Here is a 27,561-nt window from a genome sequence, read left to right as displayed (position 1 = left end):
CCACCTCCTTCTCGTCAAACCTTGGAAGTGCTTGGACATATTTAAATAGATCCACACCAAGCCTTCGATTTTGACGCTCTTTCTCACTATCCTCACCACTATCGCCCAACTGTACATTTCCCTTTACGTCTGTCAATTTTAACTGACTGTCATGTTTCATGGCCATTTTCTGAACTTCAAACTCTCTCTCTTTACCTTTTTCCCTGATCTGTATCTCCCTTTCTTTTTCTTCTTCTTCTTCTAGGGCTATTCTTTCTTTTCTCTTTTCTTCTCTCTCCTTTTCTTTTTCCTCTCTCCCCCTTTCTTTTTCCTCTCTTTCATATTCAAGCTGCTTTAATTCTTTCTCATATTCCATTTGTTTAACTTGCAACTGAAGGCTTGCCATTTCCAATGAGTCAAACTGTATCTCAGGCAACTTTAAATGCTTAGCCACCGCCATAATTACCTCATCTTTTCGCATTTTGTCAGGTGATGTTAACTGCAATGTTTTTGTCAAATCTAACAGTCTGCTTTTAGTCTCTGTCCATAAGGTTCTGGGTGTGAGCGTCTCCATCCCCAAAATCCTCAGAGCCTCTGAAAGAGCCATTGTCCACAACACACTCCCACATCCACAGACACAGTAATCCAAAGTCTGAATTGAACCCAGGTCGCTGTTGCTGTGAGGCAGCAGTGTTAACCACTATGCCACCTGATAGTTGGAGGGCAGTAACCAGCGGAGTGCGACAAGGATCAGTTCTGGGACCGCAATTCTTCACAATATATTTCAATGATTTGGAGGAAGTAACAGAGTGTACTGTGGTCAAATTTGCAAATGATTCAGAGGTGGGAGGGGAGGCAAGTTGTAATGAGGAAAAAATAGCTTCCACAGAGGTTAAGTGAATGGACAGAAAATTGGCAAATGGAATTCAATGTGGTAATATGTGGAATTGTTTATTTTGGAAGAGCGAACGAGAAGGCAAATAATTATTATCCATAGCACAAAGGGACTGGTGGTACTTGTTCAGAAACCCAGAAAGCTAGCATATAGGAGTGGTAGGCTGTGTAGAGGTATTACGGTACCTGGTAATGCTGGAACACCATTGGTAGATATTGTATATTTCCTATTGGTCAAGCTGTATGGTAGCTCCACCCTGCAATGTGGGTATAAGAGCCCGTGCCGCCCCAGCAGCCTTCATTCTGTATCTGAGCTGCTGGGGGAAACATCTAGTTTATTAAAGCCTTCAGTTGGACTACAACTTCGCTTTAGTGGTCATCGATCGTGCATCAATTTAATAAGCTAGATTTAGAAGGATAGAGCTCTGAATCAAGCTGGAGTGTCTGCAACTCAGCCCCCACGCGGCGAACTCAGCGGCAATCTTCAAGCACTGGCTGGCGTGTTTTAAAGGATATCTCGGAACGGCCGAAAACACACCCACGGGAGAACAGAAAATGCAAGTCCTGCACTCGAGGGTGAGCCCGTAAATTTACACCCTCATCGAGGACGCGGAAGACTTTGATGCAGCTGCTAAAAGGACATTATATTTGCACGGTAAACCAGGTCTACGCCCGACATCTTCTAGCAACGAGGCGACAAATCCCTGGGGAATCGCTGGAAGAATTCTACCGTGCGCTCCTGGTATTGGGGAGAAACTGCAGCTGCCCGCAAGTTTCGGCGAGCGACCACACACAACTCTTGATCCGGGTCGCTTTCGTGGCAGGTATGCTGTCCTCCCAAATCCGCCAGCAATTGCTGGAAAAAGACACCCTAGGCCTCAAGGAGGCACGGGCCATTGCAGGCTCCCTGGATGTGGCCTGCAGAAACGCCCGCGCTTACGTTCCCGACCGCGCGGCGGCTCCTAGGCAGCGTGGAACCCCTTCGCAGCCGACCCTGAGACATCCCCCATCCCCCCACAAGCTTGTGCTGCAAGGTGGCCTGGCAACCCCGGGGGGCCCCGCTGCAACTTTTGCGGGCAGGTCAAGCACCCCTGGCAGCGCTCCCCAGCCCGCGCATCCACCTGCAAGGGATGCGGTAAAAAGGGCCACTTCGTGGTGGTATGCCACGCCCGTGCGGTCGCCGCGGTCTCCGGCGGTGAATGCGGACCGCCACTACAAACCTCTCCACGGTCCCCATGCTGCCAGCGGGCACTGCCATCTTTCTACTCCAGGGCCACGTGCGGCCCCCGATGGGCGCCCATCCATTGAACGTGGACCCCCAGTCATGTGAGACCAATGGGAGTCGCCATCTTGGATGGACTCCCAGGACCCAGCTCGGCTGACCGCACACCGCCCGAAGAGAACACTCAACTGCTGAGATTAGCCTCGGTGACCCTGGATCAGTCCCGGCCTCGAACACTCTCAACTGCTACAATAACAGTACTAACCAACGGGCACGAGACGTCCTGCTTAATCGACTCTGGGAGCACGGAGAGCTTCATACACCCCGACACGGTGAGGCGCTGTTCCCTCCTCGTCCACCCCATTAATCAAAAAATCTCCCTGGCCTCCGGTTCCCACTCAGTAGAGATAAAGGGGTTTTGTGTAGCAAACCTCACAGTCCAGGGAAGGGAGTTAAAAATTACCGGCTCTACGTCCTTCCCCACCTCTGCGTGGCCACACTCCTAGACTTCCAGTGTCGTCCCCAAAGTCTAAGTTTCAAATTTGGCGGCCCTATAACACCCTCACTGTCTGCGTCCTCACGACCCTCAAGGTCGATCCGCCTTCCCTGTTTGCGAACCTCACCCCGGATTGCAAACCCGTCGCCACGACAGTACAGTACAGGATCGGATCTTTATTAGGTCAGAGGTCCAAAGGCTACTGAGGGAAGGAGTCATTGAAGCTAGCAACAGTCCCTGGAGAGCTCAAGTAGTGGTAGTAAAGACCGGGCAGAAGCATAGGATGGTCATCGACTACAGTTAGACCATCAACAGGTTTATGCAGCTGGACGCGTACCCTCTCCCCCGCATATCCGACCTGGTAAACAGGATCGTGCATTACAAGGTCTTCTCCACGGTGGATCTTAAGTCCGCCTACCACCAGCTCCCCTTCCGCATTAGTGACCGCATATACACTGCCTTCGAGGCAGATGGGCGGCTCTATCACTTCTTAAGGGTTCCCTTCGGTGTCACCAACGGGGTCTCGGTCTTCCAGCACGAGATGGACCGAATGGTTGACCGGTACGGTTTACGGGCAATATTCCCGTATCTCAATAATGTCACCATCTGCGGCCACGACCAGCAGGACCACGACACTAACCTCTGAAAATTCCTCCAGACCGCAAAGATCCTTAACCTTACATATAACAAGGATAAATGCGTGTTTAGCACCGACCGCCTAGCCATCCTCGGCTACGTAGTGAGAAATGGAGTTATAGGCCCCGACCCTGAACGCATGCGCCCCCTTATGGAGTTCCCCCTCCCTCACTGCTCCAAGGCCCTGAAGCGCTGCCTCGGGCTTTTCTCTTACTATGCCCAGTGGGTCCCCAACTATGCGGACAAGGCCCGTCCCCTGATCCAATCCACAACGTTTCCCCTGTCGATAGAGGCCCACCAGGCCTCCAGCCGCATCAAAGCAGACAGTGCAAAGGCCAAGATGCACACCATCGACGAGTCCCTCCCCTTCCAGGTCGAGAGCGACGCGTCTAACGTAGCTCTGGCGGCCACCCTCAACCAAGCGGGCAGACCCGTGGCCTTCTTCTCACGTACCCTCCATGCTTCCGAAATCCGCCACTCCTCAGTCGAAAAGGAGGCCCAGGCCATAGTAGAAGCTGTGCGACATTAGAGGCATTACCTGGCCGGCAGGAGATTCACTCTCCTCACTGACCAACGGTCGGTTGCTTTCATGTTCGATAATGCACAGCGGGGCAAGATAAAAAAACGAGAAGACCTTGTGGTGGAGGATCGAACTCTCCACCTACAACAAGGTCAAGCACCCCCGGCAGCGCTGCCCGGAGATCTTGAATCGTCCCGGGAAGCTAAACGAGCCTCCAGATGCACTGTCCCGCGGCACATGTGCTAACACACAAGTGGACCACCTCCAAGCCCTCCACGAGGACCTCTGCCACCCGGGGGTCACTCGCTTTTTCCACTTTATCAAGACCCGCAACCTGCCCTACTCCATCGAGGAGGTCAGGACAGCCACCAGGGACTGCCAAATCTGCGCGGAGTGCAAACCGCACTTCTACCGGCCAGAGAAAGCGCACCTGATAAAGGCTTCCCATCCCTTTGAATGCCTCAGCATGGACTTCAAAGACCTCCTCCCCTCCACCAACCGCAACACGGGGGGTTCCCATTCGCCATCCCCTGCCCCGACATGACCGCAACCACCATCATCAAGGCCTTCCATAGCATCTTTGCACTGTTCGGGTTCCCCGCTTACATACATAGTGATAGGGGGTCCTCCTTTATGAGCGATGAACTGCATCAATTCCTGCTCAGCAAGGGCATCACCTCGAGAAGGACGACCAGTTACAACCCCCAGGGTAACGGACAGGTAGAGAGGGAGAACGGAACGGTCTGGAAGACCGTCCTACTGGCCCTACGGTCCAGGAATCTCCCAGTCTCCCGCTGGCAGGAAGTCCTCTCGGATGCCCTCCACACCATCCGGTCACTGCTTTGTACCACAACCAACCAAACACCTCACGAACGTCTCCTTGTCTTCCCCAGGAAGTCCTCCTCTGGGACCTCGCTCCCGACCTGGCTGGCAGCTCCCGGACCCATCCTGCTCCGAAAACACGTGCGGGCGCACAAGTCGGACCCGCTGGTCGAGAGGTTCACCTTCTCCATGCTAACCCCCAGTATGCCTACGTGGCGTACCCCGATGGCCGACAAGATACGGTCTCCCTATGAGACCTGACGCCCGCCGGAGCCCCACGCACACCCCAGCCACCAGTCCCACCCTCACTCCCACCAGTGCACCTTACAGGAGGATCGGTCCTTCCGCCGGCCCCGTCTAGGCCCCCCACCCACCGACGCACCCCGCAGACGCTCCCGTCCCAGGTCAACCGTTTTCCCCACCAACGCCGTCTAGGGGTGTCGAAGCTGCCACAGAGATCGAGGCCACGCCCTCGGAGTCACAGACGCCCGAGCCTCCGCCAGAGTCGCCACCGAAGCTTCGACGATCACAGAGGACAACCAGTGCCCCCGATCAACAGATTGCTTCATTTTAAAGTGTATAGTTAATTATGAATCATAAATTATGAATAGTAAATAGAATTGTAAATAGTTACAAAATAATATCAGTCCACCAGCCCCGCCGGACTCTTTTTTTAACAGGGGGTGAATGTGGTAGTCTGTGTAGAGGGGTTACAGTACCATTGGTAGATATTGTATGTTTCCTGTGGTCGAGCTGTATGGTAGCTCCGCCCTGCAAGGCGGGGTATAAGAGCCTGTGCCGCCCCAGCAGCCTTCATTCTGTACCTGAGCTGCTGGGGGAAACATCTAGCTTATTAAAGCCTTCAGTTGGACTACAACCTCACTTTAGTGGTCATTGACCGTGCATCAATAGGTTTGGAAGGTAATAGGGAAATAAAATAGCCATCGTTGTCCCTCTATCCCTTTTGTAAGGGCAACAAAGGGTCCACATCGAATAGGCCGAAACAATATAATATTACAACAGTAATTACAATTACTATTATATACAGCTCTAGTCATTCTCAATTGGGTCTTCTCTATTTGGTGCCTTACTGGTATTAACAGATGCTGAGCTCCTAAGGTGCCACTATCAGCACCCTTCTTAGCCATTTACATTCCCTTTGCATGTTTTTGTCCACAGCATTTTTGTCAATCTCCACATATCTGAAACAGTCCATGTCCAAAAGCAACAAGACCAGGGCAACATTCAGGTTTGACTGATAAGTGGCAAGTAACACTCACGTCACACATGTACCAGGCAATCGCCATGTCAAACAAGAAAGAATCTCAACATAGCCACTTGACATTCAATGGCATTACGACCACTGAATCCCCCACTATCAACATCGAGAAACTAAACTGGATTAACCATTTAAATACTGTGGGCGGGATTTTCCGCCGGAGGGATGCTCTGTTTTGCCGGCGCCCGGGGGATTCCCAACGGTGTGGGGCTGCCTCACAATGGGAAACCCCATTGACCAGCTGGCGTAACAGAGAATCCCGCCGGCGGGTCGGGACAGAAATGTGGCGGGGCAGGGCGGAGAATCCAGCCCAGGGTCTGCAAGAGCAGATCAAAGGCTAGGAATCTTGTGGTGAGTAACTCACCTCCTGATTCCCCAAAGCCTGTCCTTAATCTCCAAGGAACATGTCAGAAGTGTGTTGGAATATTCTCTGGATGAGTGCAGTTCCACAAACACTCAAGAAGCTCGACACCATCTATGACAAAGCAGTTCAGGGATTGGCATCCCATCCACAAACATTCATCCCTCCACCACTGATGCACAATGGCAGTAGTGAGCAACATCTGCAAGATGCACTGCAGGATCTCACCAAGGCTCCTTAGTCAGCACCTTCCAAACCCACAACCATTGCCACCTGGAAGGACAAGGACATGGGATCACCACCACCTGGAAGTTCCCCTCACCACGTTGACTTGGAAACATATCACCATTCCTTCACTGTCACTGCGTCAAATTCTGGAACTCCCTCCCTAACAGCACTATGGGTGTACCTACACCACAGGGACTGCAGTGGTTCAAAGAGACAGCTTGGGTAACGGGTAATAAGTGTTGACCTAGCCAGTGAAGCCCACATCTCTTCAGTGAATGAAACATAGTTGTTCAGAAAACATAGTTGATGTGGAAAGTTCATGCATTTTAAATTCTGCAATCACCATTGTGCGTCTTAGCTTATCATTTGCCAATGTTGTTACAGACTGCTGGGGGCAAGGCTACAGTAAACACGACCTTTTAGTGAACAGATTGCTAACTGTGTGCAGTACAAGGCTTTACCTGAGGCTTCATGTAAAACTGCTTCTCAGCATTTTCTGATGTTATATAATCTAAATGGCTGAGGATGTGGACTTTCTATTTACACCACATGATAACAACCCTTTACACCGCATAATGATAATACTGTAGAAGATATTGAAACAAAAAAAGAATCAAGTGCAGGATTCTCTGTTGGCCGATGCCTTAATCGGGCAGAGAATCGATTTTGATGCCGAAATGTTGCAGCCGCCGGATTCACGCCAAATCGCAATTCTCCGGTGCCTCAACAACCGCATCAATGCGTTCCAGAACGCATGTACAGTAAACGCCATTGGCATATTATTAGCAGGCCTGACCCAGTACTCTCCTGGGCCTCTGTGATGCTCCATCTCCACATGCAGCTATGTACGCTGCTGACTGCCTAATGTCAACTTCGGGCCGCAGGTTGTACGGGTGACCCCCAGGGTATCCCCCTCAGGTGCCCTCTGCCTCAGCCTACCCATTAGTGGGATGGGTGTGCTCCAGCGCAATCAGTGCCATTCTTGTTGGCTGGGATGAGTGTGCGTGTGGGGAGTGAAGTGTGTATCTGCGGCTGCAGCCTCTCGAGTGTCAATCACAGACCTGGCAAATCCAACACCGTTTCTCATTGGAATCGATTGTGTTCCACGTGGCTCCGGTGCTAGCCCCTCCACAGTCGCTCAATCGGTCCAGGTTCAGCGCCAGTTTTGTTGTCATGCAACTCCATGAATCCTGCCCCGGTGTCAACACTTAGTCTCAGGAGCGGAGAATCCCGCCCATTAATTCTACACACCCCAGGCTGATTCATTTAAAATATCATCTTCTCAATGTAGCTCTTTAATTTGATGTGAAACTTGATCAGACTTATCCTCTTCCCCCCCCACGCCAAAATAAAACTTTATAAATAGTTCAGAGTTATGAGATGGATTTTGTGATCCTTTATGTCAGCATTTTTAACCCTATATTATTTGCATAGTGCAATAAACTGTAACCTTTCTATTTAAATTTAATGTCCCTTATACGCTGGGTCACGTACCAGAGTAAAGATCATTATTTCAACACCCCAGCAGAGGCGAACGTCTTTGTGCGGGTCAACAACCTGGACAGAGAACAAGCACGGCAGCGATGAAGGTGTGTCGGGGGAGGATCGCTGAAAAGAGAAGGAATCAGAGTCTATAGTCTGGAATATGAGTTTCCGCGGGACTGTACTGCCTCGTACTGAACAGAAAGACCGGGTACAGGAGAGCGAGGACAGGGATAGCAGGTGGGAAGGCGGAGAGGGGAATACATGCAGTCAGAGAACAGGCACTAAAGGCTGTGATCAGAGGGGAAACTATAGCCTACAAGGTGCGCAGAGACAGGGAAAAGAGGGTGGCCAGGCAACAGCCGATTCACTCCATCCTGGACGTCGACAGAATGTACTCAGAGACCCCGATCGCAGAGCTGCTGGTGGAGAGGAAAAGGCTACAAATGGACTTTAACTTGCTATCAACGAGGAAAGCAGTGCACCAACTCCGTCAGATACGGGGGACCGTCTATGAACACAGAGAAAAGGTTGGCCGCCGACTGGCTCACCAGCTGAGAAAGCAGGCAGTCTCAAGGGAAATTGCGCAGGAAAAAGACAGCAATTCAACCCCTAGCGATTGCTCTGCGAGACGCAAAAAGCTGGAGGGGCATCCAAAGGGCAGGCAGAGAGCACAGTCTCAGTCTGTGAGGATGACCTGCTGCTCTCCGCCTCGGAACCACAGGAAGGCCTGAGGGCAATCATGCAGCTCCTGAAAGAGTTCTGACCCTTCTCAGGTTACAAACTTAACGTGGGCAAGTGCAAGGCATTCCCGGTGAACCCAAACAGGGGAGGGACAGAGCTTGAGGGACTCACGTTCAAACTAGCCCAAAACAAATTCCGCTACCTGGGGATCCAAATAGACCGGGACTGGACATCGATCCACAAGTGGAACCTGACCAGCCTGGCGGAGGAAGTTAAAAAGGACCTACAGAGGGCAGCACGGTGGTGCAGTGGCTAGCACTGCTGCCGAACGGTGCCGAGGTCCCAGGTTCTATCCCGGCTCTGGGTCACTGTCAGTGTGGATTTTGCACATTCTCCCCGTGTTTGGGTGGGTTTCCCCCCCACAACCCAAATATGTGCAGGGTAGGTGGATTGGCCACGCTAAAATTGCCCCTCAATTGGAAAAAATGAATTGGGCACTCTAAAATTTTTTTTAAAAAGGACCTACAGAGATGGGACACTCTCCCATTCTCCCTGGCAGGAAGGGTGCAGGTGATCAAAATGAACGTACAGCCGAGGTTCCTCTTCCTGTTCAAATCAATACGTATCTTCATCCCCAAGGTCTTTTTCCAAATAATAGACAAAATGATCATGGTGTTTATGTGGAGGGGGAAGAACCTGAGAGTCCCCAATCAACACTGCAAAGGAGAAAAGATAAGGGCAGCCTGGCATGACCAAACTTACAATATTACCACTGGGCAGATACGGAAGAGAGTGTGAGGGGATGGATTTGTGAACCCACCATGGAATGGGTGCGGATGGACGAGGCCATCTGCAAGGGAACGACCCTCCGGGCCCTCGCCACAGCAGCGCTCCCATTCCCCCCGTCGAAATACACATCCTGCCCAGTGGTGGTAGCCACACTAAGGACATGGAATCAGATGAGGCAACATTTTGGTCTGACCGAGATGTCCCCCGTGGCCCCCATCTGCGGAAATCACAAGTTCCCACCAGCCATGCTCGACACCACTTAAAAAAAATGGAGATAGGACAGTGGGGGAGGGGGGCGGACGCTGACAGTCAGGGACTTTAACATGAGGGAGCTGGACGGTAACACAGTGGTTAGCACTTTGCTTCACAGCGCCAGGGTCCAGATTTGATTCCCGGCTTGGGTCACTGTCTGTGCGGAGTTCGCACGTTCTCACCGGGTCTGTGTGGGTTTCCTCCGGGTGCTCCGGTTTCCTCCCACAAAGTTCAGATCCAAACCCTGAACAAGTGGAAGAATCGTTCATCATTGTCCAAAAATGGACATGGGGGACTTGGCTTTATCTGAATTCTCACAGAATGACCACCAAACATAGTCTCCAGAGGACACGTGAGTAATTTTATCAAAGCATGACATTAAACTCATGTAAAACTCTGAGAGGTGCTGATGTTAAGGGATTTTGGTTGTTGCGAATTGTGGGCGAAAAACGTGCTGTGAGGTGAATTGGACATTCTGAATTCTTCCTCTGTGTACCCAAACAGGTGCCGGAATGTGACGACTAGGGGCAATCAACAGCACCACCCACAGCAGCAGACTGGCTGGCTGACCTGACGGAATTTCTCCACCTGGAGTCAATCAAATAGAAAAAGGCTTTCTCAAACCATGGGTACAATTCGTCGGCCTGTTCCAAGACCTGTTCGAAGCCAACAACGAGTAGGGAAAAAGCAGTGAGAGATTGGAAAGACTGGAGAAGACATTCAGGAACATACAGGAACTTTGGAGGGAGGGGGGAGAAAGCTTTGTCATGAGAATATCACTTTAAGAAATGTTTTGCTGCTCATGTTACTGCAGGGATGTCAGACTGTGGGTGGAGCATGTCAGACTGTGGGTGGAGCTGAGCTCTGGCTCTGCTTTTTAGTTTCACTTTGAGAAAACCTTGGGTGTGTCTGTGTTTTTTTTGGTTTCGTTTTTCAGTGTTGGAGCTGAAGCCAGACAAAGCAGGTTTACTGCTGTTCTCTCTGCCATGAAAATACTATCCCTTGATCATTTGGTGAATTCAGAATTATAAATGTTCTCAGTCATGACTTTAACCTAATGTGCTTCTGTTAAAGATTATGTTTTTTGTAAGTCTTCTGGATGTTGAAAGGACAGTGTAAGCATTACTTAGTGTTGTATTCTTTGGGGTTGTATTTGAATTGATGGTTGCTAAGATGTTCACTGTATGTTTTAAAAAGGTTAACTTGCAATCATAGAATAAACATTGTTTTGCTTTTAAAATAAACTTTTCCATTTCTGCTGTACCACACCTGAAGAGTGGGCCGTGTGCTCCCCAGACCACAATCTATTAAAAGTTGTGGGTCAGGTGAACTCCATGATACACTTTGGGATTCTCTAAACCCTGGCCCATAACAAATTGGGGGCTCGAGGGGGATAAAAGTCTATCTATTGGATTGGCTTAGTGAACTTAAAGACAGTGAGGGGTGAACATATTGTGGTTACTTTTCAGGTGTGGTATTTTAGTTTAAGTAGGGAGTGTGTTGTGGACAATGGCTCTTTCAGAGGCATTGAAGTTTTTGGGGGTGGAGATGGTAACACGCAGTACCTTACAGAGATGAAAAGCAGACTGTTGGATTTGACAAAAACATTGCAGTTAACATTACCTGACAAAATGCAAAATGATGAGGTAATTTTGGTGGTGGCTAAGCATTTAACATTGCCTGAGATACAGTTTGACACATTGGAAATGGCAAAAATTTGGTTACAACTTAAACAAATGAAACATGAGAAAGAATTAAAGCAGCTTGAATACGAAAGAGAGAAAGAGGAAAAAGAAAGAGAAAGGGAGATACAGGTCAGGGAAAAAGATAAATAGAGAGAATTTGAACTTCAGAAAATGGCCATGAAACATGACAGTCAGTTAAAATTGGCAGGCGTAAAGGGAAACGTACAGTTGGATGATAGTGATGAGGATCGTGAGAAAGAGCGTCATACGAAGGCTTGGTGGGGATCTATTTAAATATGTCCAAGCATTGCCAAGGTTTGAGGAGAAGGAGGTAGAAGCCTTTTTCATTTCATTTGAGAAGGTAGCTAAACAAATGAAATGGACATGTGTGTATCACTGATTCAAACAAAGCTGGTAGGTAGGGCTGGTGAAGTGTTTGCATCACTATCAGAGGAGATATCTGAGTCATTTGAGGAATTGAAAAAATCCATCTTAGGTGCATATGAACTAGTGCCTGAAGCCTACAGACACAGGTTTAGAAATTTAAAGAAAGAACCTGGTCAAACATACATGGAGTTTGAAAGGATCAAACAGAGTAATTTTTCTAGGTGGATAAGGGCTTTAAATAAACCAAATGTATGAAGCTCTCAGAGAAATTATACTTTTGGAGGAGTTTAAAAGTTCAATTCCTGATGTAGTGAGAACTCATGTGGAAGAGGAGAGGGTTAAAACTGTAAGATTAGCAGCAGAAATGGCAGACGATTATGAATTAGTTCATAAATCAGTTTCAGCCTGTGAGGGATAGAAACTGGGGACGTGAGAAATACTCAAGTGGTAAAGGTAAAGGTGATCTGAAGGGAGATAATAAGGAGAGTGTACCTCAGATTAAAGAAGAAATCCAGGAGGGTGGAAGAGAAATGAAAATTTTCAAATGTTTTCACTGTAATAAACCAGGCCATGTAAAGTCACAGTGTTGGTGTTGAAGAAAAGCACTGGGAAGGCTGATGTGGTAAAACAGGATAAGACCATGGGGTTTGTTAAAGTGGTAAAAGAAAGCCCAAGTGAAGTGAAGGAGGTGCAAAAGATTGTACAGCCTGATCAAGAGGTGATTGATAAGAAGGTGCCAGATCTCTTTAAATAATTTACTTGTGTCGGTAAAGTTTACTCATGTGTATCAGGAGGAGCAAGTAAAGAAGTCATAATTTTAAGAGATACAGGAGCTAGTCAATCTTTAATGGTAAGAGATGAGGAGTTATGTAGTTTGGGATTAATGTTGCCAGAAAAGGTTGATAATATGTGAAGTTCAGGGTGAGAGGAGTCGTGTTCCATTATATAAGGTAAGGTTGGAAAGTCCAGTGAAGAGTGGTGAAGTTGTAGTAGGAGTAATAGAGAAAGCATCTTGTCCAGGAATACAGTTTATCTTGGGTAATGATATAGTTGGATCGCTGATGGGAGTGGTGCCTACTGTGGTTGCTAAGCCAGTGGAAAATCAGACAACTGAAGTGTTGAAGGACGAATATCCTGGGATTTTTCCAGATTGTGTAGGAGCAAGGTCGCAAAGTCACAGGTTAAGACAAGAGGAGAAATCAAAGAGTGAAGATGAAGTTGAAGTGCAATTATCAGAAACAATTTTTGATCGGATCACTGAAAAAGAACAAGAACAGGTGGAGGATGAGGCGGATATTTTTAGTTCAGAAAAATTGGCGGAGTTACAACAGAAAGATATCGAAATAAACCGGATGTATCAGAAAGCATACACGGAAAAGGAATCTGAGTGTATACCAGAGTGTTATTACCGTAAAAGTGATGTCTTGATGAGAAAATGGAGACCTTTACATATGCAGGCGGATGAAAAGTGGGCAGAAGTTCATCAAGTAGTATTGCCAATAGGGTATAGAAAGCAAGTGTTGCGAGTTGCACATGAGGTACCAGTGGGAGGTCATTTGGGGATAAGGAAAACTCAAGCTAAAATAGAAAAACATTTTTATTGGCCTGGACTACATAAAGATGTAGTTAAATTTTGTCAATCATGTCACACATGTCAAATGATAGGGAAACCTCAAGCAGTGATAAAACCAGCACCCTTAATACCCAATCCAGCATTTGAGGAACCTTTTACAAGGATCCTAATTGATTGTGTAGGACCGCTTCCTAAAACAAAAAGTGGGAGTCAATATCTTTTGACTATAATGGATGTGTCTACTAGGTGTCCAGAGGTCATTCCAGTAAGTAATATTACAGCTAAAAATATTGTGGAAGAGTTATTTAAATTCTTTACTAGATCTGGACTACCCACAGAAATACAATCAGATCAAGGATCAAATTTTACCTTGAGGTTATTCAAAGAAGTTATGGATAGCTTCGGAATAAAACAATTTAAATCAACTGCTTCCCATCCAGAATCGCAGGCAGCGTTAGAAAGGTGGCATCAGACATTAAAGACAATGTTGAGGGCTTATTGTCAAGATTACCCAGAGGATTGGGATAAAGGAATTCCATTCGTACTGTTTGCATTTAGGGATGCACCTAATGCGTGAACCAAATTCAGTCCTTTTGAACTAATTTTTGGTCATGAGGTAAGAGGACCACTTAAATTGATTAAGGAAAAATTGGTGAGTGAGAAATCGGAAATTACATTATTGGATTACGTGTCAAATTTTAGGGAACGATTAAATAGAGCAGGTGAATTGGCTAGACAACATTTAAAAGTTGCACAAAATGTGATGAAATGGGTAGCGGACAAGAAATTGAAAGTTCGTAGTTTTGCCATTGGAGATAAAGTTTTAGTGTTGTGACCAGTGGCAGGTGATCCTTTAAAAGCTAGGTTTTGTGGACCTTATCAGATTGAAAGGAAATAATGATATACAGACAGGCACAGACAGGCAGCTAATGAACACAGAGAACAGGACATGACCAATGAGCAGGCAGGACACTTTGCGGTGGTATCTCACTATAAAAGGCACGAACGAGGCACACACGCTCCGCCTCTTTCCACTGATGAACATCTACAGGGTGAGTCAGGGTGTATGTACAGTATCACACCTCCAGCATGTGGCTAAGAGCCAGTCTGGTTTAGTCAGACAGAGTAACCACACTTCGGTTAGCAGAGAGCCGAACTCATAGAGAACTGTGCTACTGGTTCAATAAATCAGATTGAACTAACTTCAAGGTCTGGAGTATCTTTTGGTTAAAGCTGCATCCAGTTGCAGCCTGTGTTATCCCAGAGTACATAACACATCATGCTACCAGGAGACTGCTTAATCTAGGTGGTTTACCTCAGTCCCTTCCGTGACGACCAGCGAATGTACCCCGGCGCCATGGAGAAGATTCAGGCTCCTCACCAGCTCAGGACCTCCGGCAATCTCAGTGCCAACTGGCGGACATTCAAGCAAAAGTTTCTGCTGTACATCGAAGCTTCAGACCTCGTGTGTGCATCTGATGCAAGGAAGATCGCTCTTCTCCTCTCAACAGCAGGTGATCAAGCCATCAAACTCTTCAATTCTTTTCACTTCACCGAAGGCCAGGACAAGACAAAGTTTCAGACCATCCTGGAAAAGTTTGACAGTCACTTGAAGTGGACACCAATGAAGTCTTTGAGCGCTATATATTCAAACAACGTCTACAAGGTAAAGATGAATCTTTCAACTCCTTCTTAACTAACCTCCGCCTGCAAGTGCTGTCCTGCAACTTTGGTGATATTGCTGACTCCATGATCAGAGAGCAAATTGTTTTGGAGTTCACTCTGATCCTCTGAGAGAGCAGCTACTGAAAATCAAGCATATGACTCTGCCAGTCGCGATTGAAACATGCACAGTGCATGAGCACGCAAAAAATCGCTATGCCCAGTACAAGTCAGCTGAAAATGAGAAACCTGCCACCCACGAGGCAGAGAGTGTGCAGAGTGTGCACAACGACACCCTCCAATGTGGATCGTCAGGCCGGCATTGACGACATCCTTGCTCAGTATCCGGATGTGTTCGACGGGATGGGCACACTACCATATCGATACAAGATTGTGCTATGACCTGGTGCCAAGTCAGCGGTCCACGCACAACGCCGGGTCCCGGCTCCGCTGAGACAGCGCCTGAAGGCACAGCTCAAGTATCTTCCACAACAGGGCATCATCTCCAAGGTAACCGAACCAACTGACTGGGTCAGCTCGATGGTATGTGTTAGAAAGCCTTCGGGAGACCTGCGCATCTGCATTGATCCCAAGGATCTCAATAAGAATATAATGCGTGAACACTATCCCATCCTGAAGCGGGAGGAACTCACCAGTGAGATGGCACATGCATGTTTTTTCACCAGTTAGATGCGTCACATGGATTTTGGCAAATCCAGCTGGATGAGGCCAGCAGAAGGCTCTGCATCTTCAACAAACCGTTTGGCATTGTCTCGGCATCGGAGATCTTCCATCGCATCATGGAGCAGGTGATGGAGGGCATTGAAGAGGTTCATGTGTACAAGGACGACATCATTGTATGATCCACGACCCCCGAAGAGCATGTTTCCCATCTCCAGCAGGTATTCCGCCGTGTCCATGCCAATGGCCTGAAGCTGAACAAGTCCAAATGTTGCTTTGGCATGTCGACACTCAAGTTCCTAGGTGACTAGATCTCTCAGCAGGGCATGCGCCCGGACACAGACAAGGTCAAGGCCATCGAAGCCATGAAGGTCCCTGAAGACAAGAAGGCAGTGTTGCGCATCCTGGGCATGGTCAATTTTCTGGGCAAGCTCATCCCAAACCTGGCCTCACACACCACGGCCCTACGAAACCTGGTGAAAAAGTCCACAGCCTTTGAGTGAAAGGCAGCACATCAGGCAGAGTGGTTGGAGCTGAAAGCCAAGCTCACCACTGCACCCGTCTTGGTATTTTCGACCCAGACAGGGAGACGAAGATCTCGACAGATGCGAGCCAGGACGGCATCGTTGTGGTACTGCTTCAACGCGATGACACTTCATTCTGGGCACCAGTAGCCTACGCACCGAGGGCCATGATGCCCACCGAGACAAGGTATGCGCAAATAGAGAAGGAATGCCTTCTCACTGGCATTCTCAAGTTTCACGATTATGTCTACGGCCTCAACGGTGATTGATGGTATTCTCCTCAAGCTGGACCGGATTGTCATTCCACTCAGTCTCCAGAGCTTGGTGCTCCGCCGAATCCATGAGGGACACCTGGGCGTCGAGAAGTGCAGACGCAGAGCCAGGCAGGCTGTCTACTGGCCCGGGATCAGCCAGGACATCTCGAACATGGTCCTCAACTGTGCGACCTGTCAATGCTTCCAGCCAGCGCAGAGCAAGGAGGCGCTCCAGCACCATGAAATCGAGACCACCCCTATGGTGATAAACATCACTGTAAGTACACAAAAGGGTTAATGTACATACACTACACCTAGCTAGACACTAGGGGGAACACCAGAGATATGACACACAGACAGTCAACCAATAGGTCAGTAAGATAGGACACGACCAATGGGCAGTCACGATACACATAGAGGTGACACTACCACAGGAGGGCATTACACCAACCCATATAAAAGGACACAACATACATGCTCAGTCTCTTTCCAGTGGAGACTCTTAGTGAGTACAGACACAGGGTTGATTACACATCACTCCCACCACGTGGATTGTAGCAGACTGGTTCGTCAGTCTGAGTAGCTATAGCAGGATTAACAGTAGAGTCGAATCCAAGTAGGAGAATTGTTAATAGTTTAATAAACGTGTTAAAGCTATCTCCAAGTCTGAACCTTCCTTTGTCAGAGTGCACATCAAGGAAGCAGCTTATGCTACGACAAGAGCATAACAAAACATCCCCGTGGTCCAAGGTTAGCACCGACCTCTTTCGTGCGAATGGTCGGGACTATGTGTTGATTATTGACTATTTCTCCAATTACCCTGAAGTCGTGAAGCTCTCAGACCTCACATCTCGGACCGTCATCAAGGCCTGTAAGGAGACGTTCTCCAGGCATGGTATCCCACTCACTGTCATGAGTGACAATGGCCCGCGCTTCAACAGTCACGAGAGGTCTATCTTTGCCAAGTCATACCATTTCAAACATGTCACTTCCAGCCCACACTATCCACAGTCCAATGGGAAAGTTGAGAAAGGGGTGCACATTGTGAGACAGCTCATCTGCAAGGCCGCGGATTCTGCTTCTGACATCTACCTCGCGCTGCTTGCGTACAGGGCGACCACACTGTCCACTGGCATGTCGCCGGCTCAACTCCTGATGAACAGGGACCTGCGGACGACACTTCCAGCCATACACTTGCCCAACCTGGGTCACCTCCCGGTGCTGCAGAAGGTGCAGCAGCTCCGAAACCAGCAAAAGCAGGGCTATGATGCTCATGCCACCGATTCCCCCGTCTTATCCCGGCAGACACTGTCAGAATCAAGATACCATGGTATCCCTGGCTGGTCTGCTCCAGCTGTCGTTGTTCAACAGGCTGCACCCCGCTCGTATGTTGTACGCAAGGCTGATGGTTCTGTTGTGTGACGAAACAGACGGGCACTGCGCAAAGTTGCCTGCCTGCAACCGCTTTCTCTTCCGTTTCGGTCCGTTGTTTTGCCACCTCCTGATACCTCGAACTACGAGGCCACCAGTCAGGCTTCCATCCCAACTGCCAAGGCGCCGTCGTCCCCACTACCACCTCTCCGGCGGTCGACAAGGATCAGACGCAAGCCCCAGAGACTGGACTTGTGAACATTTGTTTTGTTTGCTATGTTCTGTTTTCCCACATTAGACAGCTGTCTTCACATGTAAATACGTTCACATATGCCACCGCTTGTAAATATGTTTAGATATGCCACCAGATGTAAGTATGTTCCCATGTGCCAACAAAACATAAGAAAAAAGGGGAGACGTCATGATATGCAGACATGCAGATAATGATATACAGACAGGCAGCTGATGAACACAGAGAACAGGACATGACCAATGAGCAGGCAGGACACTCAGGGGTGGTATCTCACTATAAAAGGCACGAGGCACTTACACTTGGCCCCTTTCCACTGATGAACATCTACAGAATGAGTCAGGGTGTATGTACAGTATCACACCTCCAGCACGGGGCTAAGAGCTAGTCTGGTTCAGTCAGACAGAGTAACCACACTTAGGTTAGCAGACAGTCGAACTCATAGAGAACTGTGCTAACTGTGCTACTGGTTCAATACATCAGATTGAACTAACTTCAAGGTCTGGAGTATCTTTTGGTTGAAGCTGCATCCAGTTGCAACCTGTGTTATCCCAGAGTACATAACACATCAGAGAGTATGCTTAAAAATGGCATAATCGAAGTGGGTTTCAGCCAATGGAGCTCACCCATAGTGATGGTACCAAAGCCGGACGGTACACAATGGTTGCTTGTGGACTATGGAAAGGTTAATGCAGTTACAAGAATGGACTCTTACCCTATCCCACGTTTGGAGGATTGCATTGAGAAAGTGGGACAATCAGCTTTTATTTCCAAACTGGATTGACTTAAACATTACTGGCAGGTACCTTTATCCGAGAGGGCGAAGGAGATTTCAGCTTATGTGACTCCAGATGGTATATACCAATTCAAAGTTATGCCATTTGGCATGAAAAACACCACAGCCACATTTCAACGGTTAACTAACACAGTTGTTTCGGGATTACCCAATTGTGCAGTATACATCGACGATCTGGTAATTTTGAACCAGACATGGAAAGAACATTTGAAACATCGATCGACTTCAGGAGGCGGGTTTGGTGATAAACCTAGCCAAAAGTGAATTTTGAAAAGCCTTGGCCATACAATTGGACGGGGTCGAATGGTCCCACGGGATGTGAAAAGAAAAGTTATTGGGGAGATTGCGATATCCTCGACACGATGGGAAATAATGCGATCTCTTGGTATGAGTGGATTCTACCGGAAATTTGTACCGAATTTCAGCAGTGTGGTCACTCCACTGACGGACTTGCTGAAGAAGCGTAACAAATTCCAGTGGACAGCGGAGTGTTAACAAGCATTTGATGGCCTGAAGGCTGTGTTAACCACTACTCATGTGTTAGCCATCCCAGATTATACGAAACCATTCAAAGTGCATTTCTTAAAGGATAGTGAAAAGGTGAAAAACGAAACCATCTCGAAGTTGATGGTTTATTTTTTTTTCTTGGGGGAGGTGCCATGAGAATGTCACTTTAAGAAATGTTTGGCTGCTCATGTTACTGCAGTGATATCAGAGTGTGGGTGGAACTGAGCTCTGGCTTTGCTTTTTAGTTTCACTTTGAGAAAAGCTTGGGTGTGTTTTCTTTGGTTTTGTTTTTCAGTGTGGGAGCTGAAGACAGACAAAGCAGGTGTACTGCTGTTCTCTCTGCCATGAAAAGACTATCTCTTGATCATTTGGTGAATTCAGAATTATAAATGTTCTCAGTAGTGACTTTAACCTGATGTGCTTTTGTTAAAGGTTATGTTTTTTGTAAGTCTTCTGGATGTTAAAAGGATAGCGTAAGCATTACTTAGTGTTGAATTCTTTGGGGGGTTGTATTTGAATTGATGGTTGCTAAGATGTTCACTGTATGTTTTAAAAAGGTTAACTTGAGTTGATAGAATAAACATTGCTTTGCTTTTAAAAATAATTTTCCATTTCTGCTGTACCACACCTGAAGAGTGGGCCATGTGCTCCCCCTACCACAATCCAGTAAAAGTTGTTGGTCAGGTGAACTCCATGATACACTTTGTGTTTCTCTAAACCCTGGCCCATAACCATAAGACCATAAGACATAGGAGTGGAAGTAAGGCCATTCGGCCCATCGAGTCCACTCCACCATTCAATCATGGCTGATTTCAACTCCACTTACCCGCTCTCTCTCCATAGCCCTTAATTCCTCGAGAAATCAAGAATTTATCAACTTCTGTCTTAAAGACACTCAATGTCCCGGCCTCCACCGCCCTCTGTGGCAATGAAGTCCACAGACCTACCACTCTCTGGCTGAAGAAATTTCTCCTCATCTCTGTTCTAAAGTGACTCCCTTTTATTCTAAGGCTGTGCCCCTGGGTCCTAGTCTCCCCTGCTAATGGAAACAACTTCCCTACATCCACCCTATCTAAGCCATTCATTATCTTGTAAGTTTCTATTAGATCTCCCCTCAACCTCCTAAACTCCAATGAATATAATCCCAGGATCCTCAGATGTTCATCGTATGTTAGGTCTACCATTCCTGGGATCATCCGTGTGAATCTCCGCTGGACCCGCTCCAGTGCCAGTATGTCCTTCCTGAGGTGTGGGGCCCAAAATTGCTCACAGTATTCTAAATGGGGCCTAACTAATGCTTTATAAAGCTTCAGAAGTATATCCCTGCTTTTATATTCCAAGCCTCTTGAGATGAATGACAACATTGCATTTGCTTTCTTAATTACGGACTCAACCTGCAAGTTTACCTTTAGAGAATCCTGGACTAGGACTCCCAAGTCCCTTTGCACTTCAGCATTATGAATTTTGTCACCGTTTAGAAAATAGTCCACGCCTCTATTCCTTTTTCCAAAGTGCAAGACCTCGCACTTGCCCGCGTTGAATTTCATCAGCCATTTCTTGGACCACTCTCCTAAACTGTCTAAATCTTTCTGAAGCCTCCCCACCTCCTCCATACTACCTGCCCCTCCACCTATCTTCGTATCATCGGCAAACTTAGCCAGAATGCCCTCAGTCCCGTTATCTAGATCGTTAATATATAAAGAGAACAGCTGTGGTCCCAACACTGAACCCTGCGGGACACCACTCATCACCGGTTGCCATTCCGAAAAATAACCTTTTATCCCAACTCTCTGCCTTCTGCCTGACAGCCAATCGTCAATCCATGTTTGTACCTTGCCTCGAATACCATGGGCCCTTGCTTTACTCAGCAGTCTCCCGTGAGGCACCTTATCAAAGGCCTTTTGGAAGTCAAGATATATAACATCCATTGGCTCTCCTTGGTCTAACCTATTTGTTATCTCTTCAAAGAACTCTAACAGGTTTGTCAGGCACGACGTCCCCTTACTAAATCCATGCTGACTTGTCCTAATCCGACCCTGCACTTCCAAGAATTTAGAAATCTCATCCTTAATAATGGATTCTAGAATCTTGCCAACAACCGAGGTCAGGCTAATTGGCCTATAATTTTCCATCTTTTTCCTTGTTCCCTTCTTGAACAGGGGGGTTACAACAGCGATTTTCCAATCCTCTGGTACTTTCCCTGACTCCAGTGACTGTTGAAACATCATCACCAACGACTCCACTATTTCTTCAGCTATCTCCTTTAGAACTCTAGGATGTAGCCCATCTGGGCCCGGAGATTTGTCAATTTTTAGACCTCTTAGTTTCTCTAGTACTTTCTCCTTTGTGATGGCAACCATATTCAACTCTGTCCCCTGACTCTCCGGAATTGTTGGGATATTACTCATGTCTTCTACTGTGAAGACTGACGCAAAGTACTTATTCAGTTCCTCGGCTATTTCCATGTCTCCCATCACAAAATTACCAGCGTCATTTTGGAGCGGCCCAATGTCAACTTTTGCCTCCTGTTTGTTTTTAATGTATTTAAAGAAACTTTTACTATCATTCCTAATGTTACTGGCTAACCTACCTTCAAATTTGATCCTCTCTTTCCTTATCTCTCTCTTTGTTATCCTCTGTTTGTTTTTGTAGCCTTCCCAATCTTCTGACTTCCCACTACTCTTTGCCACATTATAGGCTCTCTCTTTTGCTTTGATGCACTCCCTAACTTCCTTTGTCAGCCATGGCTGCCTAATCCCCCCTCTGATAACCTTTCTTTTCTTTGGGATGAACCTCTGCACTGTGTCCTCAATTACTCCCAGAAACTCCTGCCATTGCTGTTCTACTGTCTTTCCCACTAGGCTCTGCCCCCAGTCGATTTTCGTCAGTTCCTCCCTCATGCCCCTGTAGTTACCTTTATTTAACTGTAACACCTTTACATCTGATTCTACCTTCTTTCTTTCAAATTGGAGATTGAATTCTACCATATTATGATCACTGCCTCCTAAGTGCTCCCTTACTTTAAGATCTTTAATCAAGTCTGGCTCATTACATAACACTAAGTCCAGAATGGCCTGTTCCCTCGTGGGCTCCATCACAAGCTGTTCCAAAAAGCCCTCCTGTAAACATTCAATGAATTCCCTTTCCTTGGGTCCACTGGCAGCATTATTTACCCAGTCCACCTGCATATTGAAGTCCCCCATGATCACTGTGACCTTGCCTTTCTGACATGCACTTTCTATTTTGTGGTGCATCTTGTGCCCCTTGTCCTGACCACTGTTAGGAGGCCTGTACATAACTCCCATTATGGTTTTTTTGCCTTTGTGGTTCCTCAACTCTACCCACACAGACTCCACATCATCCGACCCCATGTCGTTTAGTGCTATTGATTTAATTTCATTCCTAATTAACAAGGCAACCCTGCCCCCTCTGCCCACCTCTCTGTCTTTTCGATAGGTTGTGAATCCCTGGATGTTTAAATGCCAGTCATGAACCCCCTGCAACCATGTCTCTGTGATGCCTACCACATCATGCCTGCCAGTCACAATCTGGGCCACAAGCTTATCTACCGTGTTCCGTACACTGCGCGTGTAGCGAACAAAGACTCCGTGAGACGAATAGAGTGAAGTCGATGAGGCTTTATTAAGCGTGTCTGTTCCCCCGCAACTCGATAGTAAACTGGCCTGCGGGGGAAGACTCCGGCTTCTTATACTCCGCCTTCAGGGCGGAGCTAGAGGTCAACGGCCAACCAGGACCCGGGATCTGTCAGCCAATGACATTAGGGCTTCCAGTCCCACATGACCCCCAATACATACTACCACAGCGCGCATTTAAATATAGCACCTTTAATTCTCTATTGACCGTTCCTTTTTGTTTTCTTAGTGTGGTGCACCTTGGTTTACTGAGCCTTTCCATACACTGTGTCATATTTTGTGGGATGGGGACTATTGTAACCTCTCCTGAGTTCTGTCTTTTCGTGCTTTTTTGTATTCCTAAGCAGCTACGCTTCCCACTGATTACTTCACCTCTTGGTTCCCTGACTTTCCCTTCCCCCCCAATCTTTAGTTTAAAGTCCTATTGACCACTCCATTTACTCTTTTCGCCAGAACACTGGTCCCAGCTCGGTTCAGGTGGATAACAACATGGAGGGAACTCAGGGGAACTACAGGGAGAAGCACAGAGGGAGGGGGAGGGTGCGGAAGCCCCCCAAAACCCGCAAGGCAGGCAGCAGAAATCATAAAGGGAAGGGGGGAAAGGGGAGAAAAGGAGCCGGGTACAGTACACCCTGAGCAAAAAAGGGGGATACTAAAGAGGGGCCAGGGGGAAGGGAGAAGGGAAGGAGGTGAGGAAGACACACCAAGACAGACAATATAAATATGTATATAAGAACCAGACATACTGTAAATATTAAATGTTAAGTCTTACTGTGTATAAATTGAAAATAACAATAAAAATATTTTTTTTAATTAAAAAAATAATTAATTAATTATTCCCTATATTTCTGTCTTTCTCTCCCCTGTGTTTCATATTTTTCTCCTGTACCTCCTCCATTTCTGTAAGCCAGGTAAGGGAATCTCCAGACATTTCCCAGACCCACAGCACAGCCGATCACCGAGAGCAAGTAGTCAGCCTTCGAGGACCAGTTGCCTCGCTCCACATTCTCGTCACTTTCACCCACATCTTCATTGGTTACAGCCTGGGGGGAAAAGAGAGAAAATGGATGACCCAAGATTAGACTAGAACTCAAGCAAAAAGTACAGTTTTCATCCTCCATGAAAGCATTGTGTTGTTCTCCCTTTAACAACAATCACTTGGTAACCTGGAAACACCCGGAACCCCACAATTCACAACAACCAAAATCCCTAAATCATCAGCACCTCTCAGAGTTTTACATGAGTTCAATGTCTCATTTTGATAAAATTACTCACCGTGTCCTCTGGAGACTGTGTTTGGTGGACATTCTGAGAGAATTCAGATAAAGCCAAGTCCCCCATGTCCAGTTTTGGACAATGATGATCAATTCTTCCACTTGCTCAGCATTCGGATCTGAACCTGAACAAAGACATTTTTGTCTAAAAGTCTTCAAACTTTACACTGCTTCTGGGATGAAGATGAATCAGCTACTCACCAGATCATGACTCTTCCAAAATCAGACGGCAGTCGTTCCGCTGTTTAAAAGCAGACTAATCCTGTTCATTGAAGTCCAAAGTTCCTCGGACATATTTGCTCTCAGTTTCCACACTAAAGTCTCCGACTGCATGACTGCACTGAGTTCTGAATTGAATTACAGATACTGGATTGACGGGTTTGAAAGCATTTACGCATTTTAAAACAGTAAGAAGTCTTACAACACCAGATTAAAATCCAACAGAACTTTAACCTAGTGTTGTAAGACTCCTTATTGTGCCCACCCAAGTCCAACGCCGGCATCTCCACAACATTCTAATTCAAGTATAACTGCATCAATTGGGAACTCGAGCAAGACAGAGCAGAATAGAAGATGAGGGATAGGCGGGAACACAGGAGAGGTGTCAAAGGGAGTGTTAATGGTTGCGTTCAAGGCTAAAAAACCTGCTAATAGCGGCATAAAGGTCAGATAGCAGAATGTGTTTAAAGACGAATAAGAGTCAGAACAAAAAACAGCAAAACAAGTCTAAGACTGACCCTGTGGGGGAGGGGTTGGGGAATAAAAGTCAAAATGGTGGACAGAGTTGAAGGTCTGACGTTGTTGAACTCATCGTTACCGCAAAGTGCCGAATCGGAAGATTTCCAGTTTCAGTTTCACTGGAACATTGCAGCAGCCAAAGACAGCAATGTGGGAACAGTAGCCAGGGAGTGAATTGAAATGGCAAGTGACAGGCCAGGGTTGTGCTTACAGACTGAATTAAGACGTTCCGCCAATGGTCAGCTGATCTGCGTTTAGCCTCTTAATGTAGAGGAGGCTACATTGTGAGCAGTGAGTACAGTAAAACTACTTTGAAGAAGGTGTAAGTTTATTACTGACTTGAAAGGTTTGTGCCCTCACCCCTAACGCTATACCCATGCCAACGTAACTGGTATCTAATTCTCAGGCCTTTCCGGCCTGAACGCTAAGCCTAGGTGGATCCCCAGGCGGTACATGAGGAATGGAGGCGGTCGGCTGCGATTCCTACCCTGTGGCCTGGTCCTCTTTGATTGCCATCTTCTGGAGCAACTGGGCCTGGATGGGCCTATGTGCTGCTTGTGGTCCCAAATGCCTCCCTGTTCTGCCCCCTGCCCATCTGATGCACCAAGGATTGGGGGGAGGGGGGTGTCCAAGGCACTGTGGTGCTCAAGCACCTCCCCTGCAGCTGTCATTGGCACGGTGCCCATCACATCCTCTTCCCTCGGGGTGCCTGATGGCCCCCAGGCTACTCCTTGGGACAGGGGTGCCCGCGGAGCTAACCTCTTGGCATGATATCCACATTAGCATATAATGATGCAATCACACACACACTGATGGACAGGTAGTTGGACCAACCAACACACACACATCGCAGCCAATCACCAGTGAGAGCACATGCACTATAAAACAGGGAGCACCACAGTTCCCGTTCATTCTACCATCATTCATAGATATCATAGAATTTACAGTGCAGAAGGAGGCCATTCGGCCCATCGAGTCTGCACTGGCTCTTGGAAAGAGCACCCTACCCAAGGTCCACACCTCCACCCTATCCCCACAACCCAGTAACCCCACCCTACACCAAGGGCAATTTTGGACACTATGGGCAATTTAGCATGGCCAATCCACCTAACCCACACATCTTTGGACTGTGGGAGGAAACCGGAGCACCCGGAGGAAACCCACGCACACACGGGGAGGATGTGCAGACTCCGCACAGACAGTGACCCAAGCCGGAATCAAACCTGGGACCCTGGAGCTGTGAAGCATTTGTGCTATCCACAATGCTACCGTGCTGCCCTCTAAATTCTACCAGGAAATAGCTCAGAGCACAGAGCTCACAGCATGCCACTCGGACATAGACCATGTGCTGAGTGCCTCACCAAGATAATGATAGGGCTGGGTCCACAGGTTAGCTGGTGAAGCATGAACCTCAGCCAGCAGTTAGTAGTTGTTATTGTTTAAGACAATAAAACAGAGTTGTACCATCTACAACCGTGTTGGATCATTCTTGTATCGGAACGCCCAACATGACACCTCTGAGACTGCCCCGCCACCTGGTGCTGCTAGTCCTGGAGACCCACTTTCAACTCGACTAGGGCCTTAATTCTCAAGGTAATGGAGGACAGGGAGTGGCCACATCCCTCTGGCACTGTACCACATCACCCCTTGACTGTGCCATCTCCTTCTGTGCCTGGCCCAGGTCAGCCAGTGCCCAGGTAATGCCGTTGATTCCCTCAGTCATGACCCGCTGAAATTGGGCCAAGCTCTGGGGCTCCACTACAATATCCAGGTGGCCCAAGGTACATGGCTGCTGGTGATCAGGCAGCCCTGCCCTTTGCCTCAGTCCCCACCCGCATAGAATTCCCCAGGCCTTGGACAACCTGACTCATGGCAAATACATTTGCACCCAAGGCCTCTACCACGGATGCCACCGTGTGGTGTTGGTCTGGATGGCACACATGATGGGCATCGCGTTCTCTCCCTGCAGGTGGTTGGACTCCTCCAACTGCACCTGCAGGCGCTGGATAGTTGCCGACACACCCCTATGCATTCCCTGGCCCTATGACTGTATCTCCACTATGGATGGGACCGCCCATTCCAAAAGCCCGAAACCTGTCTGGATGCCGGCTAGTCCCAGGGGTCGGGCTGCCCTCCGACCATCTGCCACTGCGGGGGTTTCCACCTCTGTAATGATATCATGATTGTGTTGTAATTCACCGACTGACCACTCGGAGTCTCAATATTATACAAGTGAATGTTAGAGCCAGGGAGCTGGGAAGTGAAATAGTTTTGAACATGTTCATACTGTTATTCATTTGTTGTTATGTATATAGTTGACCCACAGTTAGTGTCAATAAATCATTGGTAGCTTTAGTTACAAAAAATCAGGCCATCCGAGAAGAACATTACGAACTCCACCTGATGGATTGCAGCATGCGTGTCGTGATGCACCAGGTGATGCCCCAGGAGCCTCTTCGCTAAAGTACCCAAAGGAATTGAGTGTCTCTGGGATGGTGGAGGATGTTGGAGACAGATGTGTCAGGGGGGCGGAGGACGCCAGAAAGACCCACCTTATCGGCA

The 27,561-nt window shown here is 47.7% G+C and overlaps 1 protein-coding gene across 2 annotated transcripts in view; it reads right to left on the bottom strand.

Moving 5' to 3' along the window:
- LOC140420920 (sodium- and chloride-dependent neutral and basic amino acid transporter B(0+)-like) overlaps positions 1-24,493 on the bottom strand; it is a 160,030-nt gene extending 135,537 nt beyond the window's left edge. The window contains exons 1-2 of one of the 2 annotated variants that reach the window (XM_072505068.1): positions 24,463-24,493; positions 23,877-24,030 (exon numbers count right to left, since the gene is read on the bottom strand). Coding sequence is in view for 1 of the 2 variants with exons in the window: in XM_072505067.1 (XP_072361168.1) it covers positions 23,877-24,030; positions 24,263-24,328 (220 nt within the window). In the remaining variant the exon portion in view is untranslated. Of the gene's footprint in view, positions 1-23,876; positions 24,031-24,262; positions 24,387-24,462 lie in introns of those variants that run through there. The other variant, XM_072505067.1, reaches the window with a different exon arrangement.
- Positions 24,494-27,561: the final 3,068 nt, after the last annotated feature.

The sequence above is a fragment of the Scyliorhinus torazame genome, chromosome 5 (assembly GCF_047496885.1).
Source record: "Scyliorhinus torazame isolate Kashiwa2021f chromosome 5, sScyTor2.1, whole genome shotgun sequence".
Lineage (NCBI taxonomy): Eukaryota > Metazoa > Chordata > Chondrichthyes > Carcharhiniformes > Scyliorhinidae > Scyliorhinus > Scyliorhinus torazame.
The sequence above is the reverse complement of the archived record's forward strand: the minus strand, read 5'-3'. Positions and strand labels throughout refer to the sequence as shown.